Raw genomic sequence first — 25,182 nt, forward strand, 5'->3', positions numbered from 1 at the left:
TTAATTCAATTTTTCCTCTTTTTTATTTTGTGAAACCAATTTCCGATGGATAAAAATGTCAAAACATGAACCCATGTGTGTATTTTTCATCCTGTTCATAAAATATGCTTCTTAGTGTGGGAGCAAAACAATAATTTACGAATAATGTGCAATGGATTTATTGCTTTATATTTTTCTTTTTTTTTTCTGTGAACATGTCGAGGGAATTATGATTCAGCAACAAATGAAAATGTTTGGGATCATAAATTATAATTATATGAATACTTATCGATTTATATTTATAGTGCGTTTGGTCAAAATTGAATCCTTTGTGGTTGCCATTATGGTAAATAAGTGATTGAATTGGGATGATATAATAATTCGATGGTGATAAATTCTATCATACACTGTATGATGATTAAATTGGTATATTACGAGTGTATACTTGACTCCAGGCATTATTGTGGAGATTTTACGAGTCTTTAATATTTAAATAGTTATAGAAACACATTTAAACGTTTTGTTCTTATCTGAAGATTTTTGCATTTTTAATAGAAAAACTAGTCTTTGACGCTTTTTGAACAACAATAAGGGTTTCAGTGTGCAATTTTTTGAATGTTTCAAAATTAATGAAACATATTCCCTAAATTATAACTAGTTCCGTACACCTTCTTCTAACTTTAAATTCATATATTTATTAAGTCCGATAATGCAGTATTTAAGCAAACTCGATGAACAAGATAACTTGAGTGATAAGACTTTAGAAATTGGAAGTTTCTCAAAACATAGCTTTAAAAATTATAAACATTCTTTACTGTACAGTAACTCTATAAATGTGTTGACACAAGCGTCCACAGGTTATTCTCAAAACCCACCTCTGTTTATCAACTCCTACTCTCACCTCCCTGTGGTGAACATCGGGTGCCTAGTACCTCAACTGAAGATTGGGCTCCAACCCCAGTGGAAAGTTGTTGGGGGCAGCAAACGAGAGAGGGAGGAAAGGTGTTTCCACTAAGGCACCTCTCTTTATTCAGACGGCAGCGGAGGAATTCCCGAGATGGAATCAACGGTGGCGTCGACAGTTACAGTAAGGTTGAACTAACTAGTTAACAACTTATAGGGATCCTTCGACTTAATCAGATCCCAGGCCTATAAGGAGTGGTTTTATCCGGCTTCCCATCCTTGGAGTTATACTTAGGATCTGGCCCTCCAGGTTGGGGGTTGTGCCGTCGCGGTGACTTCGTGGCCACGTAAAACAAATTAAGTACAACGAACTTCGGATATGCACGTGGAATGTTAGGTCCCTTAACAGACCACGTGCAGCCGAACAATTGCGAAAGCCCTAGACTGCTATGAAGCAGACATTACCGCCATCCAGGAAATACGAAAAAGAGGATGAAAAACTGCAATAATTACTATGGTGACTGCTACCACGAAAACTAGCAGTGCTTATTTGGATGCGGCTTTGTCATTGGATCCAGACTAAGGCAAGAAGTCTTGAGCTATAGGGGCATCAATGAGCGTCTCATGACCATACCCATCAAGGCTAAATTCGGCAACATTAGCCTGATATGCGCGCACTCCCCCACAGAAGGGAAAGACGACAACATGAAAGACGATATGTTCCTCGAGCTCCTAGACAAAACATATGAGCAGTGTCCTAGCTACGATATTAAAACTGTCCTGGGCGAATTTGCTGCGAGGCGAAACGTCATGGTAGACAGTACGCGTTTTCCACACCTCAACATCCACAAAGGAACTTGGAGTTCTCCAGATCAATCTATCGTCAACCAGAATGACCATATGGCGATCGACGACAGACACGCTTCCAGCATTATGGATGTACGAACTTTCCGAGGAGCTAACAACGACTTTTATCACTACCTCGTTGTAGCCAATGTAGCACTTCAGATTTCCAGACCCAAGGCAAAACAGGGAGGTACTGGGAGAAGGTACAACGTCGAACGGCTACAATCACCAAATCCTTTCGCGACCGAGTTACAAGTAACCTCTCTTGAAGTTCTCTGCCGCCAACACAATGTATCGAAAACCAGTGACAACATTGCCAAGATGAAATCAGAGAAGCCCCCTTTGATGTGCTGGGTTTCAAACAGCCATCAACAAGGAACCCCTGGTTTGATGAGGAACGTCGGCAGGCAAATGCAGCGAAACAACAGGCACGCAAAGCGGCAAAAGGACGAGAGCTGCTTATGAGCTCTATGAGCAGAAGAGGAGAGAGGGACGCCGATTTTTCAGAAGGAAAAAAAGAGGGCATTAAAAGCGTGCGGTCGAAAATGTTGAGAGGTTTAAAAGCAGGAATGTAGTTCGAAAGTTTTATGAACAGGTGTCTGCAAAGACGAAAGTGGAAAAATCATTGTGGAACACCAGTCAATGCTGAGGATATGGAAGGACCACTTCTGCAGACTGTATAAAGGCGACGACGAACCGAATTCCGCTGTCAGGAAAGATGATCCATTCAACGTAGTTGACGAAAGCCAACAATCCCGTCCTCCTGACTTAGACGAAGTAAATATTATCATATCTAAGCTGAAGTCTAATAAAGCCGCTGGAGCGGATGGCTTGAACACCGAGCTCTTTAAAGCAGCTGGAGATAAGTTGGTTAGGAGCATGCACCAACTTACGAGTATCTGTAAGATACAGGGACGAGCTGTATAGAGCCATGTCTAGTTTTGGCATCCCTGCCAAACTCGTCCGTTTGTGCAGGATGACCATAGAAAATTCACGCTGTTCCCTTAAGGTTGGAAACAACTTAACAGAACCTTTCGATGTTAAAAAAGTTTTTAGACAAGTTTATGCGTTGTCATGTGATTTGTCTAACATCTTTCTTGAAAGAATGGTGCAGAGGTCACACATCAACATTAGAGGCACTATCTTTCAAAAGTCTGTCCAATTGCTAGCATGACAACTCAGGGTGATGTCAATGGGGCTTTTGTGAGTATTGAGGCAGAGGCGGCAAAAATGGGTTTAACGGTTAATGTAGTGCCCGTGGCATGATGGTTAGTGCGTTGGACTGTCATGCAAGGGGTCTTGGGTTCAATCCCTGCCTGTGCCACCTTAATTTAAAAAAATTAATTTTCGCGGGTACTGCCTCTTGCGAGGAATTGACAAATTCTTCAAGAGTAATTCTTGTCATGAAAAAGTGTTTTCTCAAACTAGCCGTTCGGATTCGGCCTAAAATTGTAGGTCCCTTCCATTCCTGACAACAGTACTCGCACACAGGAATGGTTGAGAGTTGTAAGCCACTACGCCCTGGTTCACAACGGACTGTTGCGCCACCCCATTTGATTTGGTTAATGAGGGCAAAACAAAGTACATGCTATCGTCAAGAAAAGACATACGACACCGACGTCTTGGTCAAAACGTCACCATCGACAGTCGTAACTTTGAGGTAGTCAAGGACTTTGTGTACCTAGGCTCCACTGTAAACGCACAAAACAACACCAGTGCTGAGATCAAACGCAGAATAACTCTTGCCAACGCTGTTTCTTTGGACTAAGAAAGCAATTGAGTGGTAAAGTCCTCTCTCGAGGGACCAAAGTGTTGCTATATAAGACCCTTATCATCCCCGTCCTGCTATACGGTACAGAAGCATGGACTATGATGAAAGCACCTTGGGTCGCTTCGAGAGAAAAGTTTTTCGTGTGATCTAAGGTCCCGTATGCATCTAAGGGGAATGGAGGGGAAGATGGAACGACGAGCTGTACGGGCTGTACAGCGACCTAGACTTAGCCAGAATTGTAAAAGTCCAACGACTAAGATGGCTGGGTCACGAAGAGCGCATGGAAACCAATGCTCCGGCCTGGAAAGTCTTCGAATCCACACCCAGAGGACAGCGCAGTAGAGGAAGACCGCGGATCAGGTGGTGCGCAAAAGTGGAAAGTGACCTCACCCAACTTGGAGCGCGAAACTGGAGACATCTAGCTAGGGACCGAGTTAGATGGAGAAGTTTGTTGGGTGAGGCCCTAGTTCACACAGGACTTACCTTAAGTAAGTAAGTTTGTGTTGAGTTCGGTAGTTTTGATATTTTCGTTACTTATTTAAGATCACGTCTCTGTGGACACAATACTTTCCGAAATGCAAGCATAATAAATGAATTAAGCTAACATTGAAGAAAGTTCAGTTGGCTTGAAATTGTATGGTATTCTCATGGTGAAGAAACTCGCTCATCAGGGTTAAAATCAATAACAAAACATACATTTTTTGCGGTTCTGTAGATTTGTTGCTATGTTGCGTTAAGACCTAGAGGTTTAAAACCTTGAATATTTATAAGCCCTAATATCTCCGGATTTACCGAAACGGCTCTCTTTGTTCAGAGAAAAGACTACTTGACTAAAAATCATCAATACTTGACAACAATATTGAGTACTCAATAACATACAAAAACGAAACAAAACACTTTTTGGTTTACACATTTTGTCTATTGTTTTTAATTTTTAGATTTAAAACTATTTTTTTCTGATGCTATGTCAAAAAAGCAATATATTTTAAAAACTTTCCGTAAAGACACATTTCTGGCTTTGAGAAAAGCTATTTCGCGTGACCGTTAATTTCCAATCATTAATTCAACTCAGTTTTCTAAAAAATGAGCCCTTCCGCCTGAAGGGGTGATGCAGTGCTCTTATCAGAAATTATTTTTATCTTCTTTTGTCCCAATCTTCTCAATCCAGAGTTTTAGTATACAATATGGCAAATTATCTATTTTTCTCATTTTATTATTAATTCGTCAATTTAAAAAAAAACTTATTTAAGATAATTCCTAAACTTGATTGTAAAGGGTGGTTAAATTTTAAGGGCCGATATTAAAAATGAGACACACCTAAACGTCAAGTTTTTTTTAAACCTCATTTCTCAATTTCGGACTAACTTAATTTGAAAAATGGCAAGGTAAACAATCGAGCAACACGTTAAAGTTATTCAGGCTTTTTATGAAAATTACCAAATTTTCTTCTAAAATATGACCGAACTGGAAGATATATGTAGATGTAGACGATATTTGGACTGTGCGACTTGCCACACAGCTATGAAAACAAAAGTTCTTTTGCTTGACAAATTTAATAGTTGCGCTATCTTACGTGGTGGAAATGTCAATTCGCCAATTCAATTCAATGGCGTACATCAATAAACCAGCAAGAATTCAAGAACTTAAAGATGAGATAATTCGGCACATTAACATAAAACATCAATTATCTTCGATAATTTTGATCATCAAATGGAAGTGTGCCGCAGAGTGTTTAACACAAGGTTAGGTTAGGTAAAAGTGGCAGTTGGTTGGGAAGTCTTACACACCTAGACCAAAGAATGGTCCGTTGTGATACCACATGGATCAGTTGATCAGCTTAACTCGTCGAACCAATTGGAGCTCCGAATAAAGCGTAGGAGGCAAATAATGTCAGAATTTTTTAGAACACTGGTATCGTTGAAGTAGTAGTCTCCAAGGTGGGTTCTACGTCTTTGTGATAAGGCAGGGCATGTGCACAGGAGATGAGAGATTGTCTCCTACTCCTCCTCGTCCGTGCAACTCCTACAAAAATCATTTGCAGGGGCTCGAAGTCTATTAGCATGCCTTCCTATTAAGCAGTGCCCTGTAACGTAGCTAATGTGCAATCTACTCAGAGATTAATTATTTTGAGCTCCTGGCGCTAAGATTAGGCCAAATTAGTTTTGTCGCTAAACAGGTCGTAGTGTTATTTCACCTGAAGTTTGTTTTCCCTATGGTATCTCGCTTTAGCATGAGTTTACATGTAGCTAAGGGGATACCTATGCTAGCATTGTGAGCCAGCAGGGGTAAAGTTTTTTCCGCTTTTTGCAAGTTCGTCTGCTTTGCAATTTCCTGGAATGTCTCTATGGCCCGGCACCCAGAAAAGGTGAATGTTGAACTGTGTTGTGTAGCCATCTCCGTAAGAGATGATCGACAATTTAGTGCTGTTAGTGAGTTAGTGGAGACAGAGTCTAGGGACTCTAACGCAGCTTGGCTATCCAAGAAGATGCGTATATCATTAGTTGACATAACGTTTTCTCTAAGCCATTATAGGACTTATTTTATAGCCAGGATTTCAGCTTGGAACACTCTACAATTATAGGGTAGACGAAAGGAGAGACTCAAGTTTAGTCTATCTGAGTATATGCCTCGACCAAACCAATAATCCGTTTTTGATCCGTGTGTATAAAAGTTAATAGGATCATCGTTCAAAAATGATGTATTCTCCCAAGAAGACCTGGAAGGTATAGTCACTTTGAAGCTATAGTTATTAAACTGAGGATGGGGTATGGTGTAGTCAATATTACTGTTTTTGCTTGTTCAGAGAATTTAAGTGGTACACCGTTTATGAGGGGAGGGTCAATGAGTGGGACTTTGTATTTCTTTGTGAAGAGGGCAAGGTCGGTTTTTTGTGGGTTAACGCCTAGTCCACACCGATTTGCCCATCTGATGAGCTTATTTAAAGGGTTTTGTAAGAGTTCTTTTAGTTTATGGGGATGTTTAACCGTTACTGCAATAGCAACATCGTCCCTATAAGCAAAAACTCTGTATCCCTCTCTTTCTAGAGTAATTAATTATTCATTTATTACTAAGTTCCAGAGGAGAGGCGATAGGACACCACCTTGTGGCGTACCTCTGCTGACACTCCTTTGTGCAGTAAAATCACCCAGTTTAAAATTGATTATCCTGCTTATCAGCATCTGATTAATCAATTCGCTGATCGACTTATCTTCCTTCAGAGATGTCAATACACGTGCAATTCAATATCTAAGAAGGCAACTAAGGTGTACTCTTTATGATGGAGGCAATATTCGATTGTACGTACCATAGTGTGTAGAGCCGTTTCAACTGATTTCCCTTTGTTGTAGGCATGTTGAGCCTTTGAAAGGAGGGACTTATCAATACTTGCCCTTAAGTGGATATCGATCAAACGTTCAAAAGTTTTGAGAAGGAATGGTGATAAGCTGATAGGTGTTAGGTCTTTAGGTTTACCGTGGCTGGATTTCCAGCTTTTGGAATATAAACGACTTTAACTTGTCTTCAAGACATCGGGATGTATGCCAATTTAAGGCATCCCTTGAAGGTGTTTTCTAGAAAACTTAAAGTTCAGCTCGAATTATACCATCCGAACCTGAAGATTTATATGGCTTAAAGCTGTTAATAGCCCATTTGAGTTTTTCCGTAGTGACTAGACCTTGTGTGGGATATAATGTATTGTCACAACTATTTGGTACAATGTTATTAATGATATTAGAGTTACCAGGAAAGTGAACGTCTAGTAGCAAGTTGAGCGATTCTTTGCTTGAACTGGTCCAGAGGCCAGAGGCGTTTTTCAAGCAGCTTGGCATGATTGGATTTTTGGAAAGGATTTTGGCAGCCTGGATGCTTCAGATAAATCTTCCACGTTGGTACAGAAGTTTCTCCAGGACGATCGTTTGGTTTTAATTAGTTCGTTTTTATATATCTTCAGTGATTCTTTATATGAATCCCAGTCAGACATGTCTCTAGAAGCTTTCGCTCTGTTAAAGAGTTTTCTGCATTCTTTTCGAAGTGGATCTAGCCCTGAGTTCCACCAGTGTGGTTTCTTTTTACCTCTTCCTTGTATAAGAGGACATGTAGTATCTAGAGCTATATTTAGGCCTAATGTTGGATTATTGACTTTGCCGTCAAGATATTTAGTGTTGGAGGGGGTATTAAAGAGTTCAGGTTTTACTAAACTATTTAATTCTGATACGGTTCAAGTACCAATGTTTGAAACAAGCTTTTCACCAAAATACACGAATATTCCCTAAAATATCCTTAAACTCCTTTATTTTTTAGCTACCACAATATAATAATTTAGAATTAACTAATGTCTTACATCGTTAAATCTAAGTTCTTGAACTAAAATATTACAAATACACCATGTTCAGGACCTATATTCTTCCCAGACTCTAAATAAAAAAATTCATTATGGAAAATATTGATGTTTTAATTCAAAACATCATCTTAAGACTGAATGGATTCCAGAGAACTAAACGCTTTCAGAAATGAATCAAAAGTCAACCTTTATACTGATATCCATTTTGCGGAAATATGTTTTGTAAAAATCAAACCCCTCCCTAAAAATATGAAATGTAAATGAAATTTTGTATGTACACGAGGGAAAATAAAAAAAGAAATATACTATCATGCAGTGAACATCATGATAACATAGTGTGTGCTATAAATTGCTCAAAAAATAGAACAGGAAATGGTTAAATATTTAGAGTAATGTTAATTTGATTATAGGTATAAGTTCAAATAGAGTTTATAGACACAAATGATGATAGTAATTTTAATATAATAGAAACGAACCCTATACCCTAAATAAATCTATATTAATGAATATTTACAACATCCATAGGCAACTTACTATTTTCCATAAAAGCTTTCGCCTTATATCCACCAAAATGATGTGAATAGTCCGAGACAAAATGCAAACCCAAATACGATCCAACCGATATGTGTCGTAATAGTTTCAACTTTGAACTCCAATCACCACATAATCGTTTCGGTAGAGCTTCCGGTTTGCTGTTCTTCCCCGTCGGGTAGTAGGTGTTGCCTTTCGGATAGTCTGGAGTTTGTATTAAAAAATTCGCATGCGGTTTGTAGAGATTCGAAAAGATATTCAACAAATTCTGATAGTTAGATTGAGCGATATTAAAATTGTTAAAACTATTTTCATTCATGTGGCTAGAAGTAAAACTAAGGCTAGGGTTCTCATAAGAATTTCGCTGCTGCTGAAAGTCTCGATTAGTATTTGTATTTGTGTTTAGGTTAACACCGCTGCTGGCGCTGTTGGTAAAAAGTGGCATTTTGTTTTTGTTATTGTTTCCATGCCTGGAAGATTTTGTAAATTTCTGTTCAATATTAAAACTGCCCATGTGCGGACTGTTGCCGTTGATGGTTGGTTCGGTTACTTCCAGATAATCGTACGTACAACTATGAAAACAAAGTAGAAATGAACAAAAAGTTCAAAAGTACACTCTGGCGTATACGTAATATTTTTGAAATTGTGTTCTATATTGTTTCAAACAACTTACCCCTGTTCACTTTCGATGACCAGTTCTTCAAACTCCAGAACTATTCGATAGCCACTGGGTGCGGTTATTGTGGTGAAACAATTTGCATTGTCCGGATACTGCCGAGGGAACGAAGGACTCCATACCGATGCTCTAGGATGTTCCTTTGTCAGTGATACTGTTTTATTACAGTCGTTTACCCAGTTCTTGCGATATGTTTCTATAAAATGAACAAAAACAAAAAAATGTATTTAAAATTATATGATTTATAGAATTTTATCAGCAATGCTTTTTGTTGTTAATTAATAAAACGCTTTTAACTTCATATTCACATTTCACATACATAAGCAAATGAAATAAAGGTAAATTAAAAATAAACAAAAACGTACTTAATACACATACCATCACTCATTGGTCTCTCGCAGATGATAAAATTGTTGGCATTGCAATCCCGATCGTTCCACATAAAATTATTTGTCATCGGGCTACGAGTTGATTGAATTCCGGGGGGAGTTCGAAAATAACGCCGCAATTCAATGCAATCCTGGCTGCTAAGACCGTCATCATTGGGTTGTTTATTATAGTTACCATGCTGTGGCCAACCTGGAAACCAATCTGCCAAGAAATAACAAAGTTATAAGTTAGAATTTTGGTTAAAAGCTTTTGTTTAATACTTATGCGTACTTGTATACTGAAATGGAAGTCCATCAGTCCATCGAAAATCGCCTTCGAAATTTTTATCTGAACCTCCTACCCAGTAGGCAAAGTGGTCATGGTATCCAGGACTAAAATGAAGTTAAATTCCAATCAAAATCAATACAAAAACAAAGAAGAAGAGTTAAGTAATTGAGTAATACAGAATTTTATTCAATTATACGTCGTCGTGAGTTGTTTGCGTTTGTCAAAAGAACAAAAATTGCAAATTCGTTTTAAGGATAATTGATGGACTTGTTCATGTTCATGGTCAAAATAAATGTTAACTTTTGAAGATGAAATAAATGAATTTTTCTTTTGAAGTTGAACAAAAGTCTTTTTGTTGTTGGTGTGACAAAGTGAATATTGTTGTATGGCTCATTTTTAAGCCCACGCTTACGGTCATAGTAAGTTAGGCATTTTTAGTACACGTTTGAAAATTCCATTTTTTTTACCTTCTGGTACATCTACAATCCGAGTCCAAGTCGTTCAAGATATCTTAAAAAAATGTTCTATAAATGATTAACCTATTAACTATCCCCTTGAAACTACCCCGGAAACACCCTTATTTTAACCCCTCAAATTCCCATGTTTAAAGTTTTAAAACGAAAATATGTTTTTGAATTTAAGTTTTTTTTTCTTTGAGATTGGATGTGTGTAATACAGGTGCATTTAACTCTTTTCGGTTGGTAGCTGACGTAGTTTTAGTTGTTGGTATAAGAACCTTGTACCTACATATATTTATAATTTTGTTGATAGCCAATTTTTTTAAATACTAAAAAGTCTTCTATGATGAATTCTTTGCCATCATTGTTTTCTTTCTTTCTCCAGTTTTACACGCGTTATAAGGAATCAAATAAACAATTGATTTAAAATCAAAAGGATTTAAACGAAACTCATCAATATTCTTAAAGAAAAAATAAAAATTTTGTTTACTAACAAGTAAATCGTTGTTTTCGAAAATAGTGTAAGTTCGATTTTACACATTTCGCGGTTTTAAATACCAATTAAGTCCATATTATAAAACCACATTATTTTTACTAATTGCATATTTCAAGTGTAAGACTAAAAAATAAACTTAAAATTCTTATTTCCACGAGTCAGAAAATAAATTTAAAAAGTGATTTATTTATTGATTTATAAAAGAATTTATTGTAGAAAATCAACAAAAGTTTAAATTAGACTTTCTTTTCAAAATTTAACGTGTACAAATATTTTCTATTTTCTCATCGAAAAAAATGTAAAAAATTTTGATAATTTTGAATTTAAGAATTGTAAGTAAATAAATTAATCAAAAATATACTTTTTTTAAATTTAATAAAAAGCTTTAATTGATGACGCAATTTTTTATTAAGTTAGTAATTTTTAGTAAAATAACAAATATCGACCAAGTTAGCACATCTACAATGTTTGTGTTTCAAGTCTACCGGCTTAGTGAACTACAAACACCTCTATGCCAGGCAAACGAAAGATCTGCCGAAAACATTGCCGTTGTTCGTGAAAGTGCGCAGCTGTCAGTTCCGCAACGCTACCAAGAACTTAGCATTTTGCAGACCAGAACACGTTGTATTTTGGGTTGTGATTTGGGCCTGTACCTATACAAAATCCCAGAACCTGAAACCAAAAGAAAGTGTTCGCTAATTGGATTTCGGAGCAATAGGGTCGAAAAATAATTTTTAGCGATGAGGCTGATTGTTGGAAGAACGGGTACGTAAATTGGAAGACAAATTGTTGGATTTAGGACTATAGCTTCAACCAATGCGGTTGGCCATTCTCTTTTAATTTCTTGGCGCAAGTCTCTTTTAATTCCTCTGAATTAATCTTTAATTTTGAAAGACACAGACAGTGTATAGGTTCTCTCAAAGTAAAATAGAAATGCATTTTCAGCGATGGACTTTCTTTGAATAAGATATGATCATGTTTTTTTTTATTCAAAGCTATATGTCAGAAAAACTATTACATTTCTGGTGAGAGAAAAACAACAAAAATTTATGTGTAGACTTTACTTCGAAAAGATAAAATTAATAATGTTTGTTGTCATTATTGGGACAAATTTTAGTGCACCTATAATAATAAAAATAAGTCTATTGCAACATTTTAATGGATCCATTGGAAAAGGAAAAAGAAGATGAAAAACTGCGATATTTACTATGGTGAGTGCCCTGCTACCTCCAAAACCCACAGCGCTTATTAAGATACGGCTTCGTCATTGGAGCCAGACTTAGGCAAGAAGTCTTTAGCTATAGGTGCATCAATAAACGTATCATGACCATACGCATCAAGGCTAAATTCGGCAACATTAGCCTGATATGCGCGCACGCCCCCATAGAGGAGAAAGACGACAACACCAAAGATATGTTCTTCGAGCTCTTAGACAAAACATATGAGCAGTGTCCTAGCTACGATATTAAAATTGTTTTGGGCGATTTTAATGCCAAGCTAGAAAGGGAAGACCTCTTTGGTGAAATAATCGGGAAGAACAGCCTGCACGACAAGACTTTCGACAACGGATTCAGGCTCATAGATTTTGCTGCGGGACGCAACGTCATGGTAACCAGAAGGCGTTTTAAACAACTCAACATCCACAAACGAATTTGGACTTCTCCAGATCAATCTACCGTCAACCAGATTGACCATATTGCGATCGACGCTAGACACGCTTCTAGCATCATGAATGAACTTTCCGAACATCGAACATCGACTCGGACCATTACCTCGTTGCTGCCAAGGTTGCACTTTGGGTTTCCAGACCCAAGGCAAAACAGGGAGGTGCTGGAAGAAGGTACAACGTCGAACAGTTACAATCGCCAGAGATCGCCAAAGCCTTTTCCGACCGAGTTACAAGTAACCTCTCTCGAAGGTCTCTGCCGCCAACACAATGTATCGAAAACCAGTGGCAACATTGCCAAGATGCAATCAGAGAAGCCGCCTCTGATGTGCTGGGTTTCAAGCAGCCACCATCATGAGGAATGTCGGCAGGCAAATGCAGCCAAACACAGGCACGCAAAGTGGCACTGCATAAAAACATGAGAGCTCATGAGCTCTATGAGCAGAAGAGGCGAGAGGAACGCCGACTTCTCCGAAGGAAAAAGAGAGAGCATTAGAAGCGAGTGGTGGAAGAAGTTGAGGGGTTCAAAAGCAAAAATGAAGTTCGAAAGTTTTATGAACAGGTGAAACGACATTCACAACTACATAAACCTAGAATCGAAGGCTGCAAAGACGAAAGTGGAAACATTATAGTGGAACCGAAGTCAATGCTGAGGATATGGAAGGACCACTTCTGCAGACTGTATAACGGCGACGACGAACTGAATTCCGCTGTCAGGCAGGATGATCCATTCAACATAGACGACGTAAGCCAACAATCCCGTCCTCCCAACTTAGACGAAGTAAAGATTGCCATATCTAAGCTGAAGTCTAATAAAGCCACTGGAGCGGATGGCTTGAATGCCGAGCTCTTTAAAGCGGCTGAAGATAAGTTGGTTAGGAGCATGCACCAACTTATCTGTAAGGCCGCATATGACAGCATCTACAGTTACGAACTGTATAGAGCCATGTATGGTTTTGGCATCCCTGCCAAACTCGTCCGTTTGTGCAGGATGACCATTGAGAATTCACGCTGCTCCATAAAGGTTGGAAACAACTTAAAAGAACCTTTCGATGTCGAAAACGGTTTTACCCAAGGTTGTTCGTTGTCATGTGATTTGTTTAACATCGTGCTTGAAAGAGCTCACATGTCAACACTAGAGGCAGTATCTTTCAAAAGAGTGTCCAATTACTAGCATATGCTGATGACATTGACGTAACCGGAAGAACTCAGTGTAATGTCAATGGGGCTTTTGTGAGTATTGAGGCAGAGGTGGCAAAAATGGGTTCAACGGTTAATGAGGGCAAAACAAAGTACATGCTGTCGTCAAGAAAGGACATACAACATTGACGTCTTGGTCAAAACGTCACCATCGACAGACGTAACTTTGAGGTAGTCAAGGACTTCGTCTACCTAGGCTCCGCTGTAAACGCAGAAAACAACACCAGCACTGGGATCAAACGCAGAATAACTCTTGCTAACCGCTGTTTCATTGGACTAAGAAAGCAATTGAGTTTTAAAGTCTTCTCTCGAGGGCCCAAAGTGTTGCTATATAAGACCCTCATCATTCCCGTCCTGCTATACGGTGCAGAAGCATGGACTATGACAAAAGCGGATGAAAGCACTTTGGGCCGGTTCGAGAGAAAAGTTCTTCGTGTGACCTACGATCCCGTATGCATCGAAGGGGAGTGGAAGAGAAGATGGGACGACGAGCTGTACGGGCTGTACAGAAGCCAGAAGGGTAAAAGTCCAACGCCTTAGATGGCTGGGTCACGTAGAGCGCATAGAAAGCAATGGTCCGGCCCGGAAAGTCTTCGAATCCACACCCACAGGACAGCGCAGTAGAGAAAGACCTCGGATCAGGTGGCGCGAACAAGTGGAAAGTGACCTCACCCAACTTGGAGCACGAAACTGGAGACATCTAGCTAGGGAGAAGTTGTTGGGTGAGGCTTTAGTGTTCACGTTCAATCAGAAGGATTATTAAGGAATACGAAGGGACAGGATTTGTGCATTCAACGAATAAAAAAGCATAAAAAGTTGAAAACAAGAATATACGTATAACGAACAGCTTCAACCAGGAGAACAAAATTATGATACCCTTAAAAATGTTGAGACAACGATTCCAGGAAAATCTGGAGCTTAACTTAAGTATTACTTCTTTCAACAGGATTCTACGAAGAAACGATATAAAATAGCAGAGTGTTGAAGACACCAATTGCAAAGGGACACTGGTGAAAAAAGTTTCGTGAAAAACTCCTTACTTTTGTTCAAATCTGAAACAAAAATGGATATAAGAACAACTTTTAAACAACTTGGAGGAACCTTCTGTTATTGTAATGGGCAACGCCTCGTACCACAATAAATTAGAAAGAAAACAAATTAAGTCTGCTAGAAAGAAATCCGAGATGATACAATAGCTTACCGAAAACAATATTCCGCATACCATTCAGATGTTGAAACCTGAACTCTATACGGTAGTAGATTTAATTTATATTATTATATTATAATTTTATAAAGATTTCTTTCTTATAGAAACAAGATTTTATTAAGAATGAACAAAATATAATAGAAGATTATTTCAGCAACTGTCAAGGCAAGAGTAAAGGCTCACGAAACACAACATTCAAGATATTAGATGTTTAAAAATTAGCACAGGAAGAATTTTCAAAAAGAACGGCTGATGATCGGCGAAAAGTGTCTGCAAAAGCCATAATAGCTGAAAACTTTTCTCACGACATAATGTGGGACACAATTTCGGGTTCAATTATAATTAATCCAGATGAAGATATTCTTCAACCGAATATGAAAGCGACTTCTGCAAACAAAGTATATGTAAATAAAAATGTATTATTTAAGTTATATTATTATTTACAGTGTTCCATAAAAGCCATGGTACAGTAAACATTTTAAAGTACAAAGATTGGAATATTTAACAATAACCCAAAATTTCACAAATTTTCATCTTAATTTACCAGATTAAATATTTTGCCATAAATAAGTACAAACAAAATAATTCTACTGTTAACAGTCAAACATTTCATCTTCAAAAGTTCCATAGAAAGGAAATAAAAATAGCTACAATTTATCTTCTCTGAAGACTTGTAGCAACCATATAATTCACAGTAGCTCCGAGGTACTCATATTATATGGAATTTCGATTTATTCGAGAAAATATGCGTCAAGACAAGTTGTAATGGTCATCTTCTGATGAGCCCAACCATTACATCGGGGCAAAACGCATATATGAACACCATGCTGGTTTATTTTTATATTCATTTTCATGATTTTAAATCATATTTATTAAAATAATTACGTTCATGAATTCTCTTCCACAAAAGTCATGATGCACTTGGCAACTCTTTTACGTTTTTAAAGCAACCGCCCAGCGGTAAATTATTATGCAATCTACACGAAGGAATTGTTTGAGGTAGAACTTTTTAATTTTCTGTATAATTTTTGGTAAAAAAAATAAGCACGAAAAAGATAGAAATTTATATGGCTTACTGTTGACAGCAAAGTACTGACCAACACAAACATGTGGAGTTAAATTCCATCTCCCATATAGCTAACCAAACGAGTATCTCTTAAGTTCAAAAATTACTTGCAAATTTGAACTTCAAATTCCATGCACTTGTTTTTAAGATACATTTTGAACTTCACTAAAAGAAGGAAAAAAAATAAACTTAATACAAAACTCACCTATTTATAAGTAAGTTATCGATTATGCTTTGTTCCAGCTTACTACGAATCGATGCTAAATGCCCTCCCAGGCTAGCGCAATATTTTTCACCCTCAATCCAGGGCTGGGGCTTTTCTATGGCAGATACACAGAATTGTTGCAGAGCAATCCAACCGAAGGCACAGTCTGCAACAATTTCTGCAATTGGTTTTGTCGCATACGACAAATAAATCGACGGCAGTTGCGTAAGTTTAGGTTCTTCCTTATCATCCTGTACCGGCTGACTTTGACCAAAGACACCAGGCATAGGAGCTTCAAACATTTTCAGTCTAACCGGTCGAAATAGATGAACATTCAGCGTATTCCCCGAGGATTCGACAAAGAATCCACTAACATCACTTGTACTATTTACACAGTGCGTCCATTTGGCGGAATCGTTTTCGAATATTTTTATCACAACCCCGTGGCACTCGGCCGGTACTTTGCCTAATGGGCTCTCATCCGAGGCAAATCCAGTATCACTATTGTACATATTATTATTATTATTATTGTTCGAGTCCGAACCCGAAGGACCCCGCAACAAGGACTCTTGCATCGTTCTATTGACAAAGACTTCTTCATTTTGCGAACTTAAAGATAGATTAACAATATTGGTTTCGATACTTAGACCTAGGCTCGTGTAAATCGTGGTGGCGTCACGGTCGTTTGCCGCCGTTTGTGTTGTCGTTGTGGTGGAGGAAGAAGTGGTGATTGTGTTGGTGGTGGTGGCGCCCTCTGCTGGGCTAGGATTTGAGTTCGAATTCACTACATCGCTATCGTTATTCGTAACTAATTGTAATTGAATACGATTTCCGTACGGCAGATGAATACGAAAATAACACTCGAATGATTCGGGTCGCGTCGGACGCACGTAAAATTGGCCGCTCTCGTTGTTCAACGAAACGTTATAACAGAAATCGACTAATTTATAATTTAAGCTAAACATGGGGTTTTTATAAATCTTAACACTAGTTTTTCGCAGCACATCAAAATGATACGTCCGCTCGTTTAGCGAGAGCTCTTCGAGTTTGCCGCACAGCTGTGAATGGTTGCTGAATTTTAAGTAACCCCCATTGATGCATGGCACATTGAGGCGTGTCAGCTCGACAAGGATACCCGGTGGTAGTTGGCCAAGTGTGGCCATCTGGAAGGACGGAAAGTGCACCGTACAATCGGTGCTGTAGAATGGTAACGTTGTGTGGTTGAGTGTACCCGATGTTTCTCGAAGAGTAAGTTGACAGTCTAAAGGATGAAATTATAAATAAATTCATTCATTCATAATTATATACATACAAATAAATTTGCAAGTCTAATAGGATTAACTTTTATAAGAACAAAATTACCTTTTGCAATCTTAAATGAAAATACAGTCTTGATTACGACCAAATGCAATGATGAAGAAGAAGAAGTTTCTCGTCTGTTTAAGTTGTGGTTGACAATTGTCCTTGTGGTGGCAGGACGAAAAAATATTCTGCAAAGAGAGACATGATGAATAAATAAATTATTAACATCTCAAAGGATTTATGTATAATAAATATTGTTCTATAATTTTATTTAAAATATTTAAATGTAAATACAATAAGTATGAAATGACTGTAAAAGTAAATGCAATTTTCGAGACCTCAAAGTTAAACATTTAATTCTTTTATTTTAATTTAATAAAAATTGCTTCTGATATATCCACAGATAAAGGACTTCTTTTATAGATCAACAACAAAAAAGTTTACGTATTTACGATTTTCGTACAATAGTTTTTCGTTCAGTTTAAATAATTAATAATTAATGAATATAATATTTAACAACAAGGAAAACAATTGAATGAACCATTTTTGTAATGTTTTTTTGTTTTGTTTTATTTTTTGAAGTTGTATGCATAAAGAACAACCTTAAAGTAAAACAAACTTTTTATACCTTTACAAATTTTATAGAATATTGAATTAGAACTAGAGGATGTCATGAAATAGCAAGTAAATATTTATTTTGGCCTGTTTGTTATATTTTGAGTTTTCCAATGTCTGCCTGTGACTAAAAAAAAAACAGGGGAACCTAATATAAACACAAGGTTTACAAATAGAACTTGTTCAAATAGAACGAAGTCATGGTTAAATGGCAAATCATATAGCTCCCTATATAAAATGTGAATTTTATGAGGAAAAGTTTTTGGACTGCTTTGTATCCTTCTGTTAATTTTAAAGTGATAATAATTAATGTTAGTTTTGGTTGCCCTTTATTTTTGTCTAATTTATTAAAGGACTTTTTTCAATATACTAGTGAATCTTTTTTTGTGGAACATAACTGCTTGAATCTTATTTTGTTAAGTAATCATTTGAATTTGTCGTTAATTAATCGATGTATGCATATTATTACATTGGTCGGCAAAAGTTAATGCTAATTCTGTAGGACAAACAAAGTAATACTTTTTTGAGTGATTAAATTGTCCTAAATTGGAACCTATATGTATATCATTATTTCTTCTTAACACCTTAGAAAGATTGATTGATATCAATTTAAGGGCAAGTATTGATACAAGACTTCTGTCTACGTCTCAACATGCCTATTGTTAAGGTTAATCTGTAAAATCGGACACTAGTACGCACCATCGAATGCTCCATGGACACATCTGCACAACATGGACACATCTGCACTTATATCTCTGAACGTAGAGAGTTCACTTGGGGTGTTGACTCATTTTATGTTGACTAACAGAATAATTAACTGAAAACTGGTCAACTCTTTCCTGAAAGAGGATTCGTTAGTAGAAGGACACCGCAAGCTGGTGTTCTATCTCCTCTCCTCTGGAATCTAGTGGTAAATGAAATTCTGACTAGTCTGGATGCGGAGGGTTTTAGAGTGATTGCAGATGACGTTGCTAAAGTGGTTTCAAGAAAGCAACTTAACACCTTAAAATAACTCTTACAAAATGCCTTAGAAAGACTAATACTTTGGGGTGATACTTTATAGTTAGTTTCATTGCTCCAAGAAGTAATTTAGATATTTATGAAAAACATGTTATGAATATAGAATATATTAATAATAACTGCTCAGAATTTGATAATGTATGTGTTCTCGGCGATTTTAATCTATCAAATATAGAATGGAATTGGTCTGATTGTGATAAAATGTTAATAGCTAGTAATTTCATAAAAGATTATGAATTTATTTTTATTGATTCTCTTTATGCATTAAATCTTATTCAAATTAATGGAATTTATAATTCTTTAAATAAAATATTAGACCTGGTTTTTATTTGTAATGATCTCTTAAGTTCTAGAGTTTCAAATGGTCCTTTTTATCTCTTAAATAGATCTATACATCATGAAGAATTATTTATTGAAATTGAAATGTATATTTTTTCTAGTCCAGTTTCGAATTATCATTCAACAAGTTTTAACTTCAAGAAGGCAAATTTTATTGAATTGAATAATTTTCTAATTAAGTTTATTTGGTCCAATGAATTTCTAAATTTCAGTCTCTTAAAAACGTATCTCCGCTTTTCTTCTATAATATTTGAAGGTTTTTCTAAATTTATACCTTGTGCTCGTAATTCAAAATCAAATACACATCCAAAGCTTCCGTGGTACAATAAGCAATTATCTAACCTAAAAAACGCTAAACGTAAAGCTTTTAACAAATACAAGCAATCAAAAAGTGAGTTAAATTATGCTTATTTTATTAAAATACGTAAAGATTTTTTCACACTTAATAAGTTCCTTTACAAGGAAACCAAATGGATTTCCCAAAAATATGTCCTATAAGGATACCGAAGGGTCAAATATTGATTCTATTCTTGAATTATTTGCAAACTTCTTCCAATCGGTATACTCAACTCCTGATATTATCAATCATTCTTGTTTTCCCAATATACCAAGTAAGGTTGATATTGGTGATTTAAACCTAAGTAGTTCTGAAGTGCCATCAGGACTTAAAGCATTAAAACCAAAATTTAATTCTGGAGCTGATGGCATCCCTGCTATATTTCTCAAACTTTGTGCTTCAGCGCTTTGTATTCCTCATGTTTGTATTTTTAATAAGTCCCTATACGAAGGAGTCTTTCTCAATACATGGAAAACTTCATATCTAGTTCCAATTCATAAATCTGGATCTAAGAATATGATACAAAATTATAGAGGTATCTCTAAGCTCTCAGCAATACATAAATTGTTTGAAAGTATTGTAAAAAACAAAATCGAATTCTTAACCAAGGAATCTATATCTGAATTCCAACACGGTTTTATATCTGGGCGATCCACTACAACCAATATGATACTATTTTCAAGATATATTATAAATTCCATAGAAGATAAGTATCAGGTAGATGCGATTTAGCTTTTGATTCTGTGAATCATAACATTCTGGTGCAAAAACTGAAAATCTTTGGTTTCCATTCTAAGATTTTAAGTTGGATTTCATCTTACCTAACGGGCAGGTCGCAAAAAGTTATCATTGATAGCTCTCTTTCAAAATCTATTTCATGCACTTCTGGCATCCCTCAGGGTAGTCATTTGGGTCCTCTGCTCTTTAATATTTTTATTAATGGCATGGCGTCAACTGTAAAATTCTCTAAGTGTCTTTTATATGCTGACGACTTGAAATTATTTTTGAAGATCAAATGTGTTGAAGATTGCCACTTCTTACAATCTGATATTAACTTAATTGTGAATTGGTGTACTGCTAACAGTTTAAATCTAAACATAAAAAAATGTAATGTGATCACATTCTTCAAATCTAAAACATCTATTCATTTTAATTATTTAATAGAGGCTAATACACTTTCTCGAGTGGTTAAAATCAAAGACCTTGATATAATTATAAGTTCAAATTTTTCTTTTAAAAGTCATATTGACTATATTGTCAGCAGAGCTAATTCACTTGTTGGCTTTATTAAGCGAAACTGCGTTGATTTTAGTGAACCTTTTGCTTTATTGTCGCTTTATACATCTCTTGTTAGGTCTGTATTAGAATATGCATATGTTATATGGAACCCAACTTTTAGCACTTATTCTGATCGAATTGAAAAAGTCCAAAGGCGTTTTACAAAATTTATATTTTATAAAATAAATTAGATTAAGGAGCAAGATGTATTTTGTTGGGTATTAAGTCTCTTGAATCAAGACGAAAAATGTATGATGTAATGCTTGTGAGGGATGTGTTATGGTAATATGTAAGATGCCCTCACCTTCTTTCGATAATATCTATCTACGCGCCGCTAAGATCCTTTAGATCAGTAGATTTGCTTTATGAATAGTTTCACAGAACAAACTATGGTTTTAATGAGCCGGTCTCTAGAGTTATATCATTAATTTCAATAATGTTGACTTAAGTAGTTCGAGAGATTGTTTTGGAAAGTGTTTTGCTTTTATTAACTTCCCATAGGAAGTTATTGTAATGGGTCCGATTTGTCAAATTGAAAATTTTGACATTTCTCGACGTTTCAAGGTCCCTAGAGTCGAAATAAAAGATTTTTAGAAATATGTCTGTGCGTGCGTGTGTACGTACGTTTGTACGTCCGTACGTCCGTACGTCTGTACGTCCGTACGTCCGTACGTTCGCAACGTTTTTTTCGTCGTCCATATCTCAAGAACCAGAAGAGATATCGACTTCAAATAAATTTTATTATACAGATAATAAGGCAGAACGATGCAGAAAGGGCTCTCAAGAAAATTGCGTGGGTGGTTTTTTTACCATAGCAGTTTGAAAAAAAGGTGAAAATTTTGGTTAACCCTTAATATCTTACGAACCAAAAATGCTAGAGACTTGAATTAAATTTTATATAATAGACTGTAACGTGATCTCAGAGAAGTATATTTTTTGAAAAAAATCAATATAACGGTTTTTTTTCTAAATCAAAAAAACTGAAAAAAAAAATTTGTCACCTCCTAAATTTAACGACTAACATATGATTTCATCTCCAAAATAATTTTGAGCAACGGAGAATAATGTTTTAAAAATCTGATAAAATTTTGAGAAAAATCGAATTGACAGTTTTTTTTATAAAAAATAAAAATTTAAAAAAAACATTACTCAAAGTTCGTAAAAATTAAATATCGATTCAAATATCTTTTCAAAAACTTGAAATTTAGGCTTCAAGCTTATTTCATCTTTTAAGAAATATTATTTTCAACATTCAATAAAATTTTGAGAAAAATCGAATTGACAGTTTTTTTACAAAAAATAAAAACTTAAAAAAAATTTATAAAAGTTGGTAAAAATTGATTTTCGACTCAAATATCTTATCAAAACTTTGAGATATTGGCTTTAATTTACTTTTATCTTTCAAAAAATCTTGTTGTCAACATTTAGTTAAAGTTTGAAAAAAATCGAATTGACTGTTTTTTAACAAAAAATAAATTCTTAAAAAAAAAATTTATAAAAGCTGGTAAAAATTGATTTTCGACTCAAATATCTTTTCAAAACTTTGAGATATTGGCTTTAATTTACTTTTATCTTTCAAAAAATCTTGTTGTCAACATTCAGTTAAAGTTTGAAAAAAATCGAATTGACTGTTTTTTTACAAAAAATAAAAAACTAAAAAAAAATTTATAAAAGTTGGTAAAAATTGATTTTCGACTCAAATATCTTTTCTAAACTTTGAGATATTGGCTTTAATTTACTTTTATCTTTCAAAAAATCTTGTTGTCAACATTCAGTTAAAGTTTGAAAAAAATCGAATTGACTGTTTTTTTACAAAAAATAAAAACCTAAAAAAAATGTATAAAAGTTGGTAAAAATTGATTTTCGACTCAAATATCTCTTTAAAAATTTTAAATATTGGCTTCAAAGTTATTTTATCTCATAAAAAATATTGTTTTCAACATTTGGTAAAATTTTTAAAAAAATCGAATTTACAGTTTTTTTATAAAAAATAAAACTCTAAAAAAAACAATACTAAAACTTCGTAAAAATTTACTTTAGACTCAAATAGCTTTTCAAAACTTAAAAATATTGGCTTGAAACTTATTTTATTTTACAGAAAATATTGTTTTCGATATTCAGTAATTTTTATATAAAAATCCAACAGTCCGTTTTTTCATAAAAAATAAAATCTAAAAAAATTGTAAATTTGGTAAAAATTGATACGAGTACATATAGACAAACTTTTAAGCAAGACAAATCGACAGACGGGATGGGAAGTTATCAGTGCGGGTCGCATCCCAGCCTCTTTTTTATTTTTTAATTCTGTATATAGATATCGTTAAAAAAACATCAGTTATTGTCAGTATTGTAAGAATTCTTTAGTCGTAATCTGTTAGCTGTAAATTGCTTATAGATGTAAATAAATAAATAAATAAATAAATATTAAATAAATAAATAAATATAATGATCGGTGTGGACTGGGTGTTAACCAACACAAAACCAATTTAGTCCTATTTTCGAGGAAATACAAAATTTCATTTGTTAACCCTGCTTATATTATATCAATCCAATTAAAGTCTAGTTTTTAAACAAAAAACTAAATTGGAAACGCAATGTACAAGAAAGAGTCAAAAAAACTACTGTAGCTCGTTTTTCGTGCAAAAAAGCCATTGGTAATAAATAAATAAATTTTCCAGGCAATCAAAAACTAATTGTGAATCTAAAAGTATATTTTCAGTTTCTAAAGTAGATCATGCATGCAGAAAGAAATTCATTTGAGTGAAAATCAATGGGATTTCCAGTTGAATTGCAGATCGAACAGCATCTGACATAACTATACTTTTGAAAGATACGTGAAAAAACCTTGAAAGTCCAAGTATCCAGCCAACAAAAAACTCAGCTAGAAACCCTAGTGTTCAAAACCTGGCAAGTTGCAGTGTCATGTGTCGTTCAGAGACACGAAATTCGAAGGTATGGGTTATAAAACAAGCATTCCCCAGCTTAACATATTGGAAATAGACTGGATTGATTCGTTGAAGCTATTTGACGTTCCTATTAATTCAATTTGTATCCAAGTAGTAGGCACAATTAGCGAAACACAGGTAGCATCAGATGTCATTCAACGAGAAGAAGGTGAGCTAAAGGTGAAATACGCAGACTTATTCGACGGTTCGATGGGCTAATGCACTAAAGCAGAAGCAGTATTGAAACTGAAGCCAGGAGTTGTTCTATGTTTTCGGCAGAAAAGACCGGTACCGTTAGCCTCGCTTCCTCTTATTGTTGATGAAATCAATCGCTTAGAGAAATTGGGCGTCGTGAAGAGAATCGATTTTTCACAATGGGCTGCTCCAATTGTTGTTGTGCAAAACGCAAGCACAGGTGTAAGAATCTGTGCGGATTTTTCTACAGGGCTCAACGATGCGTTGGAGCCACATCAATTTCCACTACCGTTGCCGGAAGAAATTTGATATGTCAGATGCATGCTTTCTTAAAGTGAGTGAAGATTCACTACAGCTGTTGACAGTCAATACTCACCAAGGGTTGCTGCAGTACCAGAGACTACCTCTGGGAGTAAAGACCGGCCCAGGTACGTTTCAACAAATAACAAGCACAATGTTGACTGGGTTGAAGGGTTTAGTTCCATTTATTGGTGACATCATCATAGCTGCAGAGGCTATTGAACAAGCTCTGGAGCTCGTATTACAGTGCATTCAGTGGGGATTCAAATTAAACTACGAAAAATGTCGATTTTTCCAACCTCAGGTGAAGTTTTTGGGATTTTTGATTGAAAGCCACGGATGAAGGCCCGACCCAACGCGTATATAAGCAATTGCAGACATTTCGAAGCTAAAGACTAAACAGAGGTACGTTCAACTTTTATTCGGAGTTCATTGCAAATGTGCGTGAAATACGTGCCCCAATGGATAACCTGCTCAAGATGGATGTAAAGTTCCGTTGGTCTGATGAATGTCATGCTGCGTTCAACAAAGCTAAAGAAGCGCTCCAATCAGATTTGGTTTTAGTCCATTTTGATCCAGAAAAGGAAATTAAAGTTGCTGGGGATGCATCGAAAGACAGCATTGGTGAAGTTATGCTTCATAGATTTCCAGATGAATCCAAACAGCCAGTGGCACATGTTTCAAGGGCTTTAACTAAAACGGAACAAAACTATAGCCAGTCCGAAAAAGAAGCACTGGCACTGGTGTTTTGTGTTAATAAGTTTCACAGATGGATTTATGGCAGGAAATGTTTGCTTCAGACGGATTATCAACCGCTCTTGGCTGTTTTTGATTCGAAGAAAGGAGTTCCA

General features: G+C 35.8%; 1 protein-coding gene across 7 annotated transcripts in view; it reads right to left on the minus strand.

The window, feature by feature from the left end:
- LOC129946580 (uncharacterized) overlaps nucleotides 1-25,182 on the minus strand; it is a 490,943-nt gene that overhangs the window by 75,323 nt on the left and 390,438 nt on the right. For all 7 annotated transcript variants that reach the window (XM_056056821.1, XM_056056825.1, XM_056056823.1 and 4 more), the window contains exons 6-11: nucleotides 17,363-17,490; nucleotides 16,001-17,261; nucleotides 9,706-9,806; nucleotides 9,424-9,636; nucleotides 9,043-9,241; nucleotides 8,373-8,941 (exon numbers count right to left, since the gene is read on the minus strand). In XM_056056821.1, coding sequence (XP_055912796.1) covers nucleotides 8,373-8,941; nucleotides 9,043-9,241; nucleotides 9,424-9,636; nucleotides 9,706-9,806; nucleotides 16,001-17,261; nucleotides 17,363-17,490 — 2,471 coding nt within the window. The remainder of the gene's footprint in view (nucleotides 1-8,372; nucleotides 8,942-9,042; nucleotides 9,242-9,423; nucleotides 9,637-9,705; nucleotides 9,807-16,000; nucleotides 17,262-17,362; nucleotides 17,491-25,182) is intronic.

The sequence above is a fragment of the Eupeodes corollae genome, chromosome 2 (genome assembly GCF_945859685.1).
Source record: "Eupeodes corollae chromosome 2, idEupCoro1.1, whole genome shotgun sequence".
Taxonomy (NCBI): Eukaryota; Metazoa; Arthropoda; class Insecta; order Diptera; family Syrphidae; genus Eupeodes; species Eupeodes corollae.